Source organism: Panthera tigris, chromosome F3, assembly GCF_018350195.1.
Source record: "Panthera tigris isolate Pti1 chromosome F3, P.tigris_Pti1_mat1.1, whole genome shotgun sequence".
NCBI lineage: Eukaryota > Metazoa > Chordata > Mammalia > Carnivora > Felidae > Panthera > Panthera tigris.
This window is the reverse complement of record NC_056678.1, coordinates 42,542,820-42,562,571: the sequence shown is the minus strand read 5'-3', so window position 1 is coordinate 42,562,571 and position 19,752 is coordinate 42,542,820. Positions and strand designations below refer to the sequence as shown.

The 19,752-nt window shown below is 41.4% G+C and overlaps 1 protein-coding gene across 11 annotated transcripts in view; it reads right to left on the bottom strand.

The window, feature by feature from the left end:
• Nucleotides 1-19,752, bottom strand: part of ZC3H11A (zinc finger CCCH-type containing 11A) — a 45,402-nt gene that overhangs the window by 6,997 nt on the left and 18,653 nt on the right. For all 11 annotated transcript variants that reach the window (XM_042975368.1, XM_042975365.1, XM_042975367.1 and 8 more), the window contains 9 exons: nt 12,638-12,761; nt 11,228-11,431; nt 10,994-11,110; nt 10,650-10,730; nt 9,730-9,840; nt 8,362-8,424; nt 7,157-7,255; nt 5,112-5,180; nt 207-710 (listed from right to left, as the gene is read on the bottom strand). In XM_042975368.1, the coding sequence (XP_042831302.1) occupies nt 207-710; nt 5,112-5,180; nt 7,157-7,255; nt 8,362-8,424; nt 9,730-9,840; nt 10,650-10,730; nt 10,994-11,110; nt 11,228-11,431; nt 12,638-12,761 (1,372 nt within the window). The remainder of the gene's footprint in view (nt 1-206; nt 711-5,111; nt 5,181-7,156; nt 7,256-8,361; nt 8,425-9,729; nt 9,841-10,649; nt 10,731-10,993; nt 11,111-11,227; nt 11,432-12,637; nt 12,762-19,752) is intronic.

Genomic DNA, 19,752 nt, shown 5'->3' with positions numbered 1-19,752 from the left:
TCATAAAGCTTAGAAATGCATTAAAATATCAAAGGTCTACAGAGCGCTCCTGTAAAGGAACAGCTTAACTTCATGGGATCCAGTGGTCTTCGGTTATCGGAGTACAGTTCTGGCAGAACTCCTACGAACACGGCGCGCACCACCGCCCTCCGACACACGACCTGGGGAAATGGGAAATGGCACCACAGACCGAACTGCGTCCTTACCTGGTTTCTTTGTGATTCGGAGAAGCCGCCTTGCCCCGGGGGCGGCCTCGGGTTGCTGCTGGGAAGCGATGCTGCTCTCTGAGCTCTGCTGCCCCCGCAGCGCCTTCTCCTGCTTAATCTCCTCCAGCGTCTTGATGTGCACTTCCTGCATAGACTTGCTTCTCCCCGCGGGCTCCTCCGAGGGCACTTTGCTGATGACTAGAGGCGGCAAAACCACCGTTTTTTTCATTTCGCTGTCGGCCTTCAGCTTGATGCAAGTTACATCCTTTTTGTTCTTTTGTCTCTCTGCTTCCTGCTGCCGATGTTTCTTTTCTGCCAAGACCTCAGAGAAGGTTTTGATTCGGATAGTGGAGGGGCTTCTTGTTCCTAAAGTAGAATCATCGGCTTTTGAGGGTCCGTCTGTCTTGAGTTTAGGTTGTAATTCTCCACGTTTCTGACTAGCTTTTTCAAGAAGAATTTCTTCTAATGTCTTCACGTGAATCTCACCAACTTTAGTAACTCTCTCTGTTTTCATGGGGGAAAAACAAGTCACTGTATTTGGAGTTTATCTCTTAACAACTTACGATCTTTCTGTTCTTGGATCAGGACAGAGTCCTAATAGAGTAGTTATCATTTAGGCAGGTAATTAAAATGATCAAAGTATTATTAGTCTCATTTTCAGTTTCAGAATACTCCAAGTTTCAGGAAGTGGCCCTCAAGGAAAACTCTTAGGTGGCAAAAATTACTGATTTGTTAGAGTTCTATTCAGAAGCTTATTCCCGAAGAACCTCAAAGCCACTTACTAGCTGGAGAAATCTGTCATTGTAAATCTCACCAAACTAGTAATGAACGAATTCTTCCATTCATTTATAGACCTAAACATGTGCTGGACACCGTGCCAGAAAAAGAACGGTAAGCAAAACACAGTATCTACCCACATGTAATTTAAAGTCTGAGAGACCAAACAGGCAACAACAAAGTGTGATAATAACGTTGTGGTATGTTGTTGTTTTTTAAGTAATAAGCTCTACACCTAACACGGGGGCTTGAACTCATGACCCTGAGATCAAGAGTCACACTCCCTCCCCTAAGGACTTAGCCAGCCAGGCGCCCCTACAATGACAATCTGATACAGGAAGTGTGATGCTAATACATAGGAGCAGACAGCAAGAACCCCAACCTCTGCCCAGGAACCGGTGAAGGGAAGCTTTTCAGAGGAAGTAATATTTAAGTGATATGTGAAGGATGAAAAGGAGGTGAGACGGGTCCAAGACAGAAGAGAAATGGGAAAGGCTCAGAGAGTGGCATGCCCCCAAAGAGCTATTTTTAATGACACATTCATCATTCTACATCCGTTTGAAGAGCAAATTCACACTGACAGATACGCCTGTCCTCACTACTGAAGGGCTAAAATAAAGAAAGAATGATGTAATGTGGGAAAATTTGGAGGCTGTACACACACATTTGATAAGTGAATGACAGCTCTTCATGCAAGATCAAAACCCAAAAATATCCTTTAACAACCTTAAACACATCACACTTGGTTTCACCTTTTGAACCTTTGAATGTGCCGTCCCTTCTACACAGAATATTCCCTACTGGTCTCATTCTCCTGCTGCCTAGTTAGTTTTAACTGAGTTCAGTTTAGAACCTGGCACCCTCCAATCTAGCTGATTTCTCTGATCACAGCACTGCTCACACAGTACTTCAAGTGTGTGCATTTCCAACCACACCAGATAGATACTTCATGAAAAGGGGCTATAGTTATCTGAAATATGTCAGTACAGTAGCTGTACATAGACAGCACTCAAACAGATACTGAATCACTTCCTTAGGTTTCTCGAATACAAATTCTTCCATTTGAAGACAGTGGGCTGATCTCAGAATTACCACTCCAAGGGAGCGTGTAAACGGGGACATGAACACCTTGTTTCCCCACTCTACCAACATTTTATCAAAACAACAGAGAAGATAATAAAAGTAGAAGAAATCCACAGTGCTGGAAAACAAGGCTACCACTGGCAGAGCATAAATCTTGAGGGATTTCTGAGATAAGACAGCAGCTGTCTGAATTTACAGAAAAACAGAAAAAGAACAAAAAAAAACTGTAGGAGTGAGATCTGTTCTTCCCAGCAGAGCCAAAGAAAACCCGCCAAACTAGCAGGAAAAGCAACAGTGGGTAGAAACGTAAGGATGGGAGGCAACTGGATGGCTTAGTCAGTTAAGCATCCGACTCTTGGTTTCAGCTCAGGTCATCATCTCAAGGCTTGTGAGATTGAGCCCCACATTGGGCTCTGTGCTGACAGTGTGAGGTCTACTTGGGATTCTGTCTCTCCCTCTCTCTCTAACCCTCCTGCTTTCACGCTCACACGCTCTCTCTCTCAAAATAAATAAACTTAAAAAAAAAAAAAGGCACTTTCATGATGAAACTTAAAAAAAAAAAAGGAAAAAAGAAATTTAAGGATGACTTATAGAACAGCTGGACCAGTCATGACCTTCTCCTGAGAACTGCTCCCTAAAACGAGGAGAATCCGCTGGGGCGGGGAGCATATTAGGAGGTCGGGGCTGAAGGGAGAAGATGAAACAAATGACAAGCAGAAAAAGAACAGGGGACAAGAAGAAAAAGTACAGCTAGGGAAGGAAAGAAAGTGGCTGTGCTCTGAAAGTAAAGAAACTTCTTACTGCGGCAATGGTATGAGCCCCCAGTCTTCTAGCCTGCAACCCACACAACTGCCTTTCAGTACACCTTCCCCACTTAGGCGGACCTTACTTGTGTCTCCCAGTCAGGAGGGAGGATCACCTGAGGACAAGTTGGTTAGAACCCACACAGGAAACCCAGGCTAGGAACTTACAGCTATGAAAAAGCAGTAACATTAAAAGTGAACCAGAGACGCCTGGGTGGATGGCTCAGTTGGTTGAGTGTCTGACTCTTGATTTGGGCTTAGGTCATGATCCCAGCGTTGGGGGACAGAGCCCTATGTCTGGCTCTGCACTGAGCGTGGAGCCTGCTTAAGATTCTCTCTTCCTCTCCCCTCTCTCTGCTTGTGCACTCTCTAAAATTAAAAGAATAAATTAAAAAAAACAGTGAACCAAAATAGAGAGAAGCGATGAAGATGACCAAATAATATACTCACACATTTTTTAAAAGGTTCAAATTAGAAACTCCAGAGCAGCCTGAAATCAGGCTGTAAAGGACGGAGAAACCAGAGAACCAAAAAAGGGTGTTGGAAAACAAAAACCCAAGTGCAAAAATAAATACAACAGAAGGAACTAATAAAAAAAAAACCCACCAACCTGGTCAAAAATCAGCCATCTAGAACAGGTTTAACAAACTATAGTTGCTGGGCCCAATGTGGCCATGATCTCAATTTTATAAATACAACTTTATTAGAACATAGCTGCACGGACGCATTTACATATTGTACAAGGCTGCTTTCACACCACAACGGCAGGGTGGAGTAGTTGCAATGGAGACCACAAACCTTTGCAAAGCCTAAAATATTTACTATATTCCTGACCTAGAAAATAAAGCCAAGCAAAGACCATAGAAGGTGAGGCAAAACCCCAAAACCCAAAGGAATGGAGAATATGAAGACAAGATTAAAAGACATGAGAGGCCTATGTCCAAAAGTTCCAACCTCTGTCTAGTAAGAATTCCACAAAGAGAAAACTAAAAAGAAGGGTGGGAAAGGCATACTCAAAGAAACTGGAAGAATGTTTTCTAGAACTAAAAAAAGGTAAGTCCTTAGATTTGAAGGGCCCACCTGAATACTGATCTGAATGAACAAAAAGTTCCACGTTTAGAGCCACCGTACTAAAGTCACAGCATAGTAGGGAAGGGTAAAGAAAATCCCAACTAAAAGTTTCTGAAGAATAAATTCAGGTTCTTTACGAGGGTAATAATGTTTGACATCAGACTCCCTTTTTATGATGCTGGCAAAATCTTAACACACAAACCAGATGAAGACAGTATGAAAAAAGAGCACAGGCCAACACGATTCATAAACACATATAAAAACTAAAAAGCATCAAAGTGAGGAGCGCCTGGCTGACTCAGTAGAGTGTGCAACTCCTGCTCTCTGGGTTGAGAGTTTGAGCCCGACTTTGGGTACAGAGAGTACTTAAAAAACAAAACAAAACAAAACAAAAAACAACCAAACATCAAACTGAATCTAGCAATGTATAAAAAAGCTGAAGGGCTAGAGTACATATTCATTTTACTATTCATTAAACTGTATACATGTATATGCTAAGTAGTTAGACTTTGAAATTTAAAAGGTTTAAAAATTATGGGTGGCTCAGCTAGTGAAGCATGTGTCTCTTGATCTCAGGGTTGTGGGTTTGAGTCCCATGTTGGGTGTAGAGATTACTTAAAAATTAAAATCTCAATATAAGGAAGAAAATTAAAATACTTAAAACCTCAACACCCAAATAAAACAAATGTTAATATTTTGGTGTATTTTTTGCAGTGTTCTTTGTAGGCATATACTTTTATCTTTACAAAACTGGAGTCATCTCATATATATGGATGCTACTCCCGAGAATAAGTTTCTAGAATAAGAAAATAAATTTCATCACTCCCATAAAATAAGGTTCCTACCCTACATCAAAAAGTCAAAAGCACTATGTGTTCTTTTGTAACCTTTCTTCATTCAATATAATGTGAGAAATTTTCCACATCATTATTGTTAAAGCATGACTTATGACAATAATTACGTTAGTACATAACTAACTACCTTAATTGAACTGGATTTCTTTTTGTTGGCTATTTAGGTGGTTTCCAGTTTCCTACTACTAATGCTATGGTGAACTAATGATTTTGCCATCTTTTAAGAAGAGGATTCATACCAGTGAGTAATTAATTACTTAGATTTGTTACGGCAAGGAAAAAAAAAACAACAGAAGCTGGTTTTAGAGTTCACTTACCTGCTGCCTCCTCACTGTTTGGACCAGCTGACATGCCTAATCGCTCCTTCAGAGACTTGGAAACGTGAACTGTAAAGAAAAGAGAAAAAAAAAAAGTTGAACCCAGACTTTTTTCTTCATTATTATTATTACTATTATTTTTTAATTTAGAGAGAGAGCATGTGCACGTGAGTGGGCAAGAGGGAGAGAGAATCTTAAGCAGGCTCCATTCTCCATGCAGAGCCTGACACAGGGCTTGATCCCATGATGTTGGGATCATTACCAGAGCTGAAATCAAGAGTTGGACACTTGACTGAGCCACCCAGGCGCCCCAGAACTTTTCCCCCCAAAGTTTACAAATTGGGCTTATGCTTCTCTTTTAATGCAAATTCTTAAAAAATAAACAAAAAACCCTCTTAAGATCTTAAAATTTTTCTTTTCCACAAAACAGACCTATGTGAATCATGAATTCCCTAAAGTATTCCAGAAAGCTTAAAAATTTTTTTTCTTAGATCTGAAAAGCAAAAACTACTGAATTCAGGGAAATAATTTTGTTATTGTACAGCCTTCTAAAGTCTTAGTGGCATCAAAAGGCTCCCATCCCTCAAATCTATTTTACTTATTTAAAAAAAAGGTTTTTTTAATGTTTATTTATTTCTGACGGGGGGGGAGGGGGAGAGAGGGAGAGAGGGAGAGAGGGAGAGAGGGAGAGAGGGAGAGAGGGAGAGAGAGAGAGAGAGAGAGAGAGAGAGAGAGGGCATGAGTGGGGGAGGGGCAGAGAGAGAGGGAGACACAGAATCCGAAGCAGGCTCCAGGCTCTGAGCTGTCAGCACAGAGCCCGGCGGGGGTCTCGAACTCATGGATAGTGAGATTATGACCTGAGCTGAAGTTGGATGCTCAAATGACTGAGCCACCCAGGTGCCCCTCAAATCTATTTTAAAATAGGCTTCTTAGTTATGAAAATTTTCAATATGATCAATAGGCCAGGAGAAAAAGGATATAGCTGCATAGAAAAAGAATAACTTCTACTCGCTCTGAGAATGCAAGGAAGACTCTAAATAAGAACAGCTACTCATCAAAGCCTCTTGGAGGGTGCCTCAGTTGGTTAAGCGTCCAACTTTGGCTCAGCTCATGGTCTTGCGGTTCGTTGAGTTCAAGCCCCGCATCAGGCTCTGTGCTGTCATTGCAGAGCCCACTACAGATTTCCTGTCCCTTTTTCTCTCTGCCCCTCCCTGCTCATGCTCTCTCTCTCTCAAAAATAAACATTAAAAAAAGAGAGAGAAGTTAAAACTAAACACAAAAAAAAGATTTTTTTCTTTAGTAATTAACACCAATGTTTCATTGCTAAGTCATAAAAGGAAAAAAAAATTCCAACCTTGATTTCTTTCCATAAATAGAACTTCAACTAGGTAATCACTCTAACTCCCAAACATCCTCAAGTTAGTCCATATCTCTCCATACCAACTTCCAGGACCACTACATCTATGCCACTAACTCCTCTCTTCCAGATTATTTTAACATCCTGCTAACTAATATTCTGGACAGCATTCTTGTCTCCTTCTAATCTTACTCCGTATTTTAGGCAGGGTGATGGTTCTAAAATGCGTATCTGAGCTTTTGATTCTCCTTCATAACCTTCCCATGGATTGCTACTAAGCCCAAAGGCTCTACAATGGCTTAAAAAGCTTTATATGGGGGTGTGTGGGAGGCAGGAGTCGGACACATAACCGATTGAGGTACCCAGGTGCCCAACACCGTGTACTTTTTCTGTCACAGAATTTATCACAATATATAGAAATATTCCCATCTGCCATTATACTATAAACTTCTGAGGACTGTGATGGTATTTATTTTATCCAGTGGCATCTACCTAGAATCTAGCAGAGTAAACACTCAAATGTTTGTTGTTGAATACAGACACAAGATAATCTGATTTACCTGAACAACCACCACAAAAAATACAAACCATCCTTGATAACATTACAAGAGAGAAGCGTCATGATTACACACACATGCACACACACGCACGCATGCACACACGCACACGTGTATTAGAATGAAGGTACCTTTCTTTGGTGCTTTGTCAGTGTTTGTTTCTGTAGCTTCAATTTTCTTCCCTAACCTCTGTGCAAGGCTACGCTTTAATGGAGGATCGCTGTCACCACCTACAAACAGACAGAACTTAGTTTAAGAGTTTAAATCCATCTTCAACAAGGTAAAGAACTATAAGCAAACAGACAAAACAGAATAATTGTTAAGTTTTCTGCGTTTATATGGTGTGTTCATTCACTAGCTTCCTTAGAATTCAGTGTTAGAGAATACAAAGGTAGCAGAAAGAAAAAATAAGGAACAAAAAATTAGAACACACAAATCAACACCTACCAAATAATAGACTAAAACTACAAATGGCCCTGAATGATAAGCCCTGATTAAGGCCAAAATTCAGAATTAGGAATATGTGGGAAAAAAAACAAAAACAAAAACACGTACAAACAAAAATCTTATTTGGCCAACTGCTGAATTCTAGGCCTATCTGGGGTTAAATGCACCTGTGATGATTAGGTGACGAGCAAAGCAATCATTACATTTTCCTGTGACATGAAGACTCTGAAGACTAAATAGCCCTCTCTTCTAGATAAGAAATCTAAGGTTATGGAAGATTCTGTAGGTTACTGAAGTCGCCAGTTAGTGATGGAGCCAAGACCTGAACCAGGTTTCCCGCCCCCTGGTTTGCTGTCTTGTACTGCTCTACACAAGGTGTCTACGTGTCACCAGCTGAAAGTTGTTTTTCAGGTTGCCCGACTGAAGGTATCATCTTTGCAGGGTCCCATTAGAAACTGGAGAGACGAGACACAAGGTAGGATTTTTCTCTCCATTCTCATTTGTAATTTAAATGTGAAACCATAAAATCACAAAGTTTACATGTACGCTGACATTTAAATAAAAAGTTGTATTTTTTAGCTAAAAAACCCAAGTTCCAATCTGTCCATAGAAACAAAGAGATATCTTCTTTACTGTTTTTTCAACACAGTACCTTCTAAAAAGCTGGTTATAGTCTAAATTGTAACACTACAAATTTCTGTAATCAATAAAAGGTATTAACGCATACGTGAAAAACATCAAGAAATTCTGTAAGTTCTTGCAGCCAAGAATTCAGAAGGACCAGCAAATCAGTATCGACAGGACATTCATGCAAAGGGAGTTCTAGAGGACATATCACGTTAATGCACAAACAGAAAACCACAAAGGATCTGCCCCAAATTTATCTCACCTACTGAAAATTTTCGTTTTCCCAGTCTCTCGGTTAGACTCAATCTTACCAAGGGTTCTTCTCCTGAAATGGCAAAAACAGGATTTCTCTACCATTAGTCAATTTTTCTGTATTCAGTAACTAATAATGGGTTACAACGTATGCTCTGATAAGTCCACCCAGGAAGTCTCTTGAAAGTCAGGTCTCAGTATTAAGACTATATCTCACCGGAATTAAAAAATAAATTAATTATTAAAAAAAAAAAAGACTATATCTCATTGGGAAAAAAAGATTTAACCTGTTAAATATTTTTTTTTTTTAAACGTTTTATTTATTTTTGAGACAGGGAGAGACAGAGCATGAACAGGGAAGGGTCAGAGAGAGGGAGACACAGAATCTGAAACAGGCTCCAGGCTCTGAGCTGTCAGCACAGAGCCCGACGCGGGGCTCGAACTCACAGAGTGGGAGATCATGACCCGAGCCGAAGTCGGCCGCTTAACCAACTGAGCCACCCAGGCGCCCCTATTAAATAATTTTTTTAAAAGTTTATTTATTTGAGAGTGAGAGCAGGGGAAGGGCAGAGAGAGAGGGAGAGAGAGAGGATCCCAAGCAGACTGTGCTGTCAACATAGCGCCTGACGAGGGGCTCGAACTCATGAATCATGGGATCATGACCTCTAAGTCAAAACAAAGAGTCGGGTGCTTAGCTGACTGAGCCATCCAGGTGCCCTATTAAATAATAATTTAAATAGCCAAATGCGCAGCCCAAAGGGAATTAATAACACAGTCCTAATTCTAACAGTAGCCAAGCATATGAACACAGGCTGTGTTCTGACCAACTGATTATAAAACCCAAGCTCTTCTTTTTGCTTGTGCACCTCGATACGCTCAATGAAACCACAGTCTACTCCATTGCTAACCGTTGTCCAGAACTTTGATTACCAGCAAGAAGTGAGCTCTCTTTCTTCTAATTCTTTGTTGTTTCAATAGCACATTTAAATGTATCTACGCTACACTTACTTAGGTCATTATTTCTTACCACATTTAAAACTATTAAGAGAAAAGACTTCCATTTTTCTACAGCTTAAAGACTTTATTATAGTTCTTTACTCACAATGGGCAGTCAATAAATTTGTTGAATGGATACAGATAAATGGTAAATGTAAAAATGAAACATACATAAATGTGAGAGCTGCTTGAATAAGAATTTTAACCTTTTATAAGTAAGAGTCAAAGGCACTGATTTTTCTTCTCATCCTTATATGTGACCAACATACTAAAGTCTTCCTGCAAATCCATCGAAGGTACACTACACCCTAGGACTTAGCTCTTTCAGTTATATGGTAGTAGTAGCCTGACAACTCTCAACCCAGACCGACCTATATCTCACCTTGTTTGCTGGAAAGAGTTACTGTCCTCACTACTGTCCGGACATTCTCTTTTTCAGGACCAGGAATGGGCTGAGGTTCGAGTAAAAGACTGGAAACTCCGGAAGAACCTTCTGAATAAAGCAAGTCAGAGAGCAGCAAATAATTTAGGAAAAAATAAAGCCATTACAAGCCAAGAAATTTTGTTTTTGTGACCAGTTAAGTTCAACACAGACCACTGGAGGACTATGGGCCAGTCTTGTATAGGCAAACCTAGTTGCCTTTGGTGAATTAGGGTGGGGCAAGAGAGGGGAGAGAATCCCTATTTCTTCTCTGCCTTGGTCACAATGTAAAAATAAAATATAAAATTGTTTCCAGCGACTCAGGCACTGAATCTACTTTTATTTACCAAGAAGGCTAGCTCCTAAAGTTAACCTCAGAAGCACGCCAGCCACCAAGTGTGTCAACTCAACCTTTTAAAATCTGTCTTTTAATCATCTGCAAAACACAACTCCAAGAACAAGCCTTAGCAACGGAGTACTTAGAACCAACCATTTGATCCTCTCTAAATACTACTTTTCACACTGGATCTGTAGTTTTTAGGGTTGGAAATATAGGCCAACCAGGCTGAGGCAAGCTCTAGAAGACAACAGCTCCTGAGAAGAATTCAAACAACTCAAAATAAAGTTTTTCCTCGCCTTAGTGTGATTTATATGCCATTCTTTGGAGTTGTCTTTCTCAAGACAGAGCAGTTCTTCCCAGTACACTGTTGTCCACGTCTAGCTCTGAGTTAAAAAAGCCGCCCTGATTTCAAGAAGTCTGTGCTTAACTTCAAACAGACCACATGTGCTCATTCTGGCTGCTGCCAAGTGTCCTCATCAGAAGGTTCTTGTTATTCTCCTGTAGTAAAATCCGACCACCCGTGTCAAAACTGATGACTTACCACCTTGCTTCTTGGATTTTTCCTTCATTTTCTTTGACTTAATTTCCTCAAGGGTTTTTATTCCAAAATTCAAACATTCACCTGAGAAACCCAAACAGAAACCACATGAGGAAAGAACACCTCACGCCCTCTGTGTTTTATTTGAGCACAGCAAGCAGGCAAATGTTTTCTGGACAAATAAGAGAAAGTATGTGTAAATCCGCTTGTGCGTACAGTGGGGGTGGAGGAGAGAGAGGTGGCGGTGATCGTGATCCATTCCCAAGTTATTTAGAAGAGTTCGGGCATATTCAACAGCACTGCAAGACTCATGAGCAGGCACCAGCAACAAGACGGCCTCTTCTTACCTTGCTTCAAACTGACCCCAGGTTTGCGGGCAGAAGCTGCTCGTAATCCATTGTGAGCTTCGGGAGTTGGTTGCAGGATGGGCGTTTTGCTTTCATCGCCTTCCTCCGAAAACTGATCTATGTATCAACAGGTAAGGCAAATGTACAATTAACAACAGGCTCTAATTCTGATTTCTAACTCACTAAATGACCCCCAGTCACTTATTTGCCTTAAAGGAAGAGCTGAAAACTCACCATCATCATCTTCATCATCATCTGCAGCATTGATTACAACTGGTGGATGGGTGGGGCTGGGAACATTTTCCGAACTTTCTACTTTCATGACACTTCGCAGCTGGGGGGAGGGATTAGACTGGACAGACAGTTTGTTCTGTTGAACTGTGAGCTGGTTAGCCTTCACTTCCTCTTCTGGTGACTCAGGCACACTGGGGAGCACAGCTAGATACACAACATCAGTCAGAAGTTAAAAATAGAAGATAAAGTCCCACTTCATCAAAAAATCTCCAACCGCATAGAAGTTTGGTGCACTTTCCTTATGAGCACTTATGTCCTTTTATACCCGATTTCCCCATTTTCACACTTAAGTTGCACACTCCCAGGGAGGGAAAACAGGGCTTTTAGCTAGTAACTCCTCACTGTACATAAACACACTCAAAGTAGGTGTTCAAAACACAGATTAATCTGGAGGCTAGACGTATAAAACTGGTTGCAAATTCTAGACATTTAATACTGAAATTTGAGGCTTTTTGCTCAGCAAATAAGAGACAGTAGATATAACACTTCTGAACCAAACCAGAGAGGAGCAAAGCCACTTTTTTCTCTTAAACGGGGGCCAAAATGTGTAGCCATCAAATTTTTTTTTTTTTAATTTTTTTTTTTCAACGTTTTTTATTTATTTTTAGGACAGAGAGAGACAGAGCATGAACGGGGGAGGGGCAGAGAGAGAGGGAGACACAGAATCGGAAACAGGCTCCAGGCTCCGAGCCATCAGCCCAGAGCCCGACGCGGGGCTCGAACTCACGGACCGCGAGATCGTGACCTGGCTGAAGTCGGACGCTTAACCGACTGCGCCACCCAGGCGCCCCATCAAATTTTAATCACCTAAGCAGGGTTGGCAAACCCTTTCTGTAAACAGTTGGACAGTAAGTATTTCAGGCTTTGCAGACGGCTGTGTCTCAACTATTCAACTCTGCAGCAGGAGCATAAAATCTGGCCATAGAAAATATGTGAATGAATGGGCATGGCTTCCTTCCAATAGAAGGTTATTTTATAAAACAGGTGGGGGGCCAGTTCTGTCGAACCCTGGCCTGGAGAATCAAGTTTCTTTTGGAAAACTCATTGGGTCTGATAAGAAAATGGGAAATGAAGCTATCGTAATCTAAACTGTCATGCCGAGAAATATTTGTGAGGCAGCATGGCTTTTGGCGACAAAAGCTTATGATACTTACTGGTTTGTGAGCAGGGCTATCTAGGTATAAGTCATTTAACCTTAAAGAAGAGTTCAGCTCCCTCATCTATAAGGTGGAAATAAAACTGTTCTCTTGCAGGACTAAAAGGCCACGTATGTAAAATACTCTATATACTGTACACAGCAGGTGTTCATTAAATAGTAACTATTCTTTTAAAACTAAAAACACATCTCACTTTTGCTTGGAGGTAGGAAAAGGCCATCAACGTAACGTCCTCTGTTGTGATGGAAAGCGCAGTTCAGCTTCTGGCATCCCATTGGCTGATTTTCCCAGTAACACGGAATCTCACTACGTTTTTTCTAGAGGAAAAAACACAGTGTTTTCAAATAAAAAATGTTGTGACCTGTGTTACTTTGGTCATTTGTTTTCCGAATAATAAAGTTCATCACAGGCTTCAAAACTCTGAGGTATGTGAGCTGACTGTGAGCACGAGGGTTGCTGAAAGTGACGCTCTTCATGCTTGATGGGGAGAGGAAGTGGGTAGGGAAGTAGTTCCTTTGCTGTTGTCTCATCCTAGAACCTCTAAATGCCTACACTTAACTTACAGATGCAGGATAATATATTAGTTAAGATTATGGAATCAAAGATACTATTATGCTACATACTGGCCATGTGATGGTGGACAGGTAATTTAATGCCTCTAAGTCTTAGTATCCTCAGCTATAAAACGGCAAGAAGAGTAGCTATTTAAGTTTCGTATAAGGATTAAATGAAATAATGTATACGAAACACTTAGCACATAGAAAGGACTCACTAAACTGCAGTTATTATTTGAAGCTGCGAGTTCATAGCTTTGAGATCGATTTTCCCTTTTGTGACTTCTCCAAGGAAGGCACATGTAACACACTAAGGATCGGTATTTTCCTTCGCAAGCTACCGCACCCTTTTGAAGGGGAATGAGAAAAGAAATACCCTCACATCAAGAATAAACTGCTGGGTCACAGGATATATGCTCGGCAGAAATACATACGTTACTGCTAATGCATACACTAGATGTGTACATGTACACGTGTGTACGTGTGTTCAAAACAATACTGTTTGTTAATAGCTCCAAAATGGAAAACCAAATGTACACAAACACCAGAATGGATAAATACACTGTAGTTTTTTCATACAAGAGCACTCTACCCGGTACACAGAAGGAATAAACCAGTGCTACACTTAACATGACAGTGCAAAAGGAAAGAAGCCAGACACAAGAAGAGTACACACTGTGTGGTCGCACTGATGTAGAGATCAAAACAGGTAAAATTTCTCCGTGGTAGAGCAGTCAGGTTAGTGAGAAGTTTCGAGGGCACAGTTGGCGACAGTCAAGAGATAAAGGGGGAACACAGAACTGCATCTGTTGGATTATGCTGGATCACTCATCATAATAAGCAACCTAAGGTTTAAAACTGTAGGAAGAGTGGGGCTCCTGGATGGCTCAGCTGGGTCAGCATCTGACTCTTGATTTCGGCTCAGGTCATGATCTCACGGTTGTGAGGTGGAGCCTTGCATCGGGCTCTGTGCTGGGCAGGGAGGCTACTTAAGACTCTTTCTCTCTCTCCCTCCACCCCTCTCCCCCTCGAGCACGCACACAGGTGCGCTCACTCTCTCTCAAAAATAAATTTAAAAAAATTCTAGGAAAGAATAGCAGCATTGCTTCAGAAAGCTAAAAATATGGGAGAGAGAAACAAAAACAATTACCATTATAAAAAGATCCTTAAATGTAGCAAAAAAGGCAAAGATAAAAATTGACGATTTTGAGAAATTATTTGATAATACACTGTGTCAGTGGGAATGTGGAAGAATCATACAGCCCTGTGTACTGATAATGGAAATGAAAATTAGCTCAACATCTCTCAAAGGCAGTTCGGTTAGAAAAAAAAAAAGTACTTACAAAACTTATGTCCTGAGTTTACTGCCACATGTATAATTACCTATTTTTGTTTTATTTATTTATTTATTTATTTATTTATTTATTTATTATTTTTACATTTATTTTTTGAGAGGGAGAGACGGAGCACAAGGGCAGGGAGGGGCGGAGAGCGAATGACACACAGAATCTGAAGCGGGCTCCAAGCTCTGAGCTGTCAGCACAGAGCCCCATGCAGGGCTCAAACTCACGAACCGTGAGATCATGACCTGAGGTGAAGTTGGACACCCAACTGACTGAGCCACCCAGACGCCCCTATAATTACCTATTTTTAAACAGTACAGCAAAGGGGCGCCTGGGTGGCTCAGTCGGTTAAGCGTCCGACTTCCAGCTCAGGTCACGATCTCACGGTCCGTGAGTTCGAGCCCCGCGTCGGGCTCTGGGCTGATGGCTCAGAGCCTGGAGCCTGCTTCCGATTCTGTGTCTCCCTCTCTCTTTCTGCCCCTCCCCCATTCATGCTCTGTCTCTGTCTCAAAAATAAATAAAAACATTTAAAAAAATTAAAAAAAATAAACAGTACAGCAAAAACCTTTACCTTTCAAAGAAATGGACAGAATTTATTAGTCTCCTGGCACACGCAAAAGGGAAGCATAATAGTACTGTTCTTTTTTAGACAGAAGTAACAATTATTCAATTACTCCTTCCTTAAGGCAGAACCTCATACTCCTGGGTCTGTCTTTGCTTAAGTTTTTTTTTTTTTTTTTTGGGACAGACAGAGACAGAGCATGAACGGGGGAGGGGCAGAGAGGGAGGGAGACACAGAATCGGAAACAGGCTCCAGGCTCCGAGCCATCAGCCCAGAGCCTGACGCGGGGCTCGAACTCACGGACCGCGAGATCGTGACCTGGCTGAAGTCGGACGCTTAACCGACTGCGCCACCCAGGCACCCCATGTCTTTGCTTAAGTTTTTACTTCTTTCCTGGAAGCAGTTTTCAAATTACTGGATGACTTCTGTAATGATATCCTCTATACACATGACACATGTATATAGTCACATGACATTTACTTGCTCTGTTTAACACACTTACTGGATTTTGTTTCTTTTTTAAAAAATGTTTATTTATGGGGCGCCTGGGTGGCTCAGTCGGTTAAATGTCTGACTTTGGCTCAGGTCATGATCTCGCAGTTCATGAGTTCAAGCCCCGTGGTGGGCTCCCTGCTGACAGCTCAGAGCCTGGTGCCTGTTTCCGATGCTGTGTCTCTCTCTCTCTCTCTCTGTCCCTCCCCTGCTCGTGCTCTGTCCTTCTCTGTCTCTTAAAAAATAAAATAACACGTTAAAAAAAAAATTTTTTTTTAAAGTTTATTTATCTTTGAGAGAGAGAGAGAGAACACACAAGCGGGAGAGGGATAGAGAGAAAGGGAGACACAGAATGTGAAGAAGGCTCCATGCTCTGAGCTGTCAGCACAGAGCCCAATGTGGGGATCGAACACATGAATCTTGAGATCAAGAACTGAGCTGAAACCAAGAGCTGGATGTTTAACCAACTAAGCCACCCAAGCACCCCACTGGATTTTGTTTCTAAATGAAAAGTAATACACAATGAAAACCACTTGGAAAATGGTAATAAATGCTTGCTATGCTATTACCCAAAAAGAAATACAGAATTCTCTCTCCAAATATATATCTATATCTGTATCTATAACTAAAGGTGTGCCTGGCTGACTTAGTTGGTAGAGCAACTCTGGATTCTGGGGTCATGAGTTCAAGCCCCATGTTGGGTCTAGAGTTTATTATTTAAAAATAAAAAAGAAGAAGAAAAATTATAAATGTCTACATGTATACTTAAAAACTTACAAGTATTCCATAAGTGTACTCACTTTTCACTTAGCAACAGATCCTCCCTAGTAACATTCTCCTACAGAATTTTTTTTTTTAATATTTAAAAGGTAATACAGCACATCGTCCAAAGACATACAGCTGATTCTCATTATTTGCAGTAGTTATAATCTATGAAGTCACTACGAATACTAAATTAGCTAATAGTGAACCAGACTGCTCCTAAGGGAAATACAGAGTTTAAGTTAGTCAGGTTCCTGCAAGTTTCTGGTCACATTTTTATCAAATAATCAATATAGCACGGTTGAACGGGTGTTTGTGGTTAAAGACACCTTTTTTAGTGTATTCATTAACACAGAACTCAAGGCCAAGGGCACTATACCTCACAACTGAATGAAGCTTATCTAATACAGGTATTTTCTACATAAGGCACTTTAAGAACTTTGTTGCACTTAGTAACACTACACAGCACTTCAGCACCACACTTGGGAACCATTTTACTCAGCAAAATCACCAAGAAAAAGGACAAAAATGCAAAACACGTGGCTTTAAACAGACCACAAAAAGGACACTTGCTAATGGTATGAGAACTAAAACAAGCCAGCAGAGTGTCACCTTGTTCCATCTCAGCTGGGAGTGTGTAGGTCACGTGACTCAAGTTTTTCAATGCTTTGCACATATCTGCAGATGGCCCATGAAACACAAGTATTGATTTGGGGGTTACAAATAAATTTTAGCAAGTAGGTGAATTTGCAAACATGGAACCCATGAATAATGAAAATCAACTGCATGTAGAGGGGGTTACAGTAAAAACGCTCCTTTCCATTCCTGTCCCCACTCCCTGATGACCCATGTTTTAAGTTTCTCTTTTATACCCCCCGAGATTTTAAAAATACATATGCAAATGAAAAACAAATATAAATTCTTCTCCCCTTTTTTTTTTTTTACCAAATGGTAGCATATTATGCACCTTATTCTACCCCCTTGCTTTTTCACTGACAATATATCCCAATCTTTCCTTATCAATAAAGTTTCCCTTTTAAAAAATTTTAACAGCTGTCCAGTACTCCACTGTATGAATGTAGCAATTTACTTTATTAACAAATTTTTTTTCATGTTTTATTTATTTTTGAGAGAGAGACAGACAGAGTGCAAATGGGGCAAAAGCAGAGAGAGAGGGAGACATGGAATCCAAAGCAGGCTCCAGGCTCCGAGCTGTGAGCACAGAGCCTGACGCAGGGCTCGAACCCACAAAACCATGAGACTCATGACCTGAGCCGAAGCCAGACGTTTGACCGACCGAGCCACCCAGACGCTCCTAATTGTAGCAAATTTATTTTAAATGAGGGTTAGGTTATTTCACATATCTTATCATTACAAATTATGAGTAATTCTGCATCTATCTCCTTTTGCACATATGAGCACAGATGACACAAAGCTAAAAACACAAAAACAAAACAAAACAAAACCCCATCATACAGTATTTTTGAAGATACAGCCCAAAGACTGCTATCCTTAGGTAGCCTGCTTGCTAAGTTGGCCCTTGGTTGGCATGTGGGAACTTGGCTCTTGGAATGTTCCTAGTCAGTTAATTGATCACGGTGCCTAGACTGTGCAAATAACATGTCTTAGGCTGCCATCCTTCTGGGAGTCCAGAGTTCTGGAATGTGATAGGTAGAGGGTGCTTACATGATTAGCCCCATTAAAAATCTTGGATGCTGAGTTTCTAATGGGTTTCCCTGGGCAGGAACATCCCACACGTGTGCTGCACTTTCATTGCCAGGGAAGTGTGTGCTCTGTGTGACCCGTCATGAGAGGGAGATCATAAAAGAAAACCGCACATGGATTCCTCCAGACTCTGCCTGTGTCTTTTTTTCATTTATAATCAGTGTACCTCCCCATCACTGTAATAAATCTTAGCCATGAAATACAACTATATGCTGAGTCTCCTGATGAGTTCTAGAGTATATCTAAATGTAAATTTTTTTTTCAGATTTATTTATTTTGAGAGAGACAGAGAGAGCATGAGCAGGGGACGGGAGAGAGAGAGGCAGAGAGAATCCCAAACAGGCTCCGTGCTGTCAGCATGGATGACAAGTGGGGCTTGAACCCCACAAACTGTGAGATCACGACCTGAGCCAAAACCAAGAGTCTGACGCTTAACCAACTGAGCCACCCAGGTTTCCCTCTAAATGTACATGTTCTTAGAGACTCTGACACACCACGCCTTTTAGGGAGTTGTGCCAATTTATACTTTGCCAGTACATTAATTTTCAAAAGCTGCAGAGTATTTCTCTGAATTTATTTAGTGAATTCCCTGCTCTTTGGAAGATAGGCAGCACAGAATGCAGTTAAGAGGCCATAAATCTAGAACCTACCTGGAGTAGCTCTGTAACCCCAGGCATATAAAGTGCATGGTCAGTCTTCCTTCCTTCCCCACCTCCCCTCAAACAATGTAGTCCAAGGGCATTAGGTGAGGCTGAGAGATGAGAGGTAGGCATTCACGCTGGGCATGTGGCCCAGAGCAGGGTGTTGGAGCCTGACTGAATGAGGAAGGCATCACGTGACAAGGCGGAACTGGCCTAAGGTGTCAGAACCCAGAAGGAGTTGGGAGGGTGGCCAGCACAGTGATGGAGCCCAAGCAGGGTGAGCAAGGCTTCCGTGCAGAAGGGATCCCAGGGAAGGATAGGGAGTGTGTATTTATGGAGGGCCAGCGTAGAATGGGCAATGACCAAGCAGGGTAAGGAAGGTAGGTTCTTCCCAAGTGGGGACCTGCCACAGAGTCCGAATACACGCAGGGTGAGAAAGTAGGCATCTCACATAGGAGGGCTCTCCAACACAGATATCAGAGACCAAAGGTGTGAAAAGGGCATCCGTGGGGAGAGGAGCAGTATGTTGGGGTCCAAGCATGGTGAAGATGAGGTCCTCAGGGTGGAGCAAGGAACAAAGCCTGTTACAGGGTTGTCGGAACCAACACAAGGTGAGCAAGATGTCCCTGTGGAAGAGCAGCAGCCTCATGTGTGATGTCAGAGCCTGAGAGGAAGGAGGAGGCTGTGATACGACACTGGCTTACGGAACCAGGGGACTGATAAAATCAGCTGATGTTAAGGACAGTGGGAAGCAACTTTCTTACTTTTGGAAAAGAGAGTTACAAGTATGGAAAAGGAGAGCCTAGACTAAATAAACTCTGCAGTGCTGGTGAACTGAAGGCATCTTTGTGAACTCTTGATTCAATACACAGACATAAAAAATAAATAATGAGGTAAATGTGTCTATATGAATACACTTATATACTCCCCTGTTCTGACCATTGCAGGCCTGGAAGCAGTGAGACTCCAGGAGCTACCCAAATCTTATTTCTATATACATATAGCATTCTTCACTAATAGGATCCAGGGCTCCTTAGAGAAATGGTTGATTCCAGGGCTGGAGGAGGAAAAATACAGGATGAGCCTAATAAAAAATCTTGTTAGGCTAGAAAGCAAAAAGGTGTTCAAAGAATGATGTAAACATCAAAAGGACACAAAAGTCAGCTTGAAGGGCAAATCTGGGTCAACTTGATAAAAAAAAATGATAGTAATGGAGTGTAACACATTGA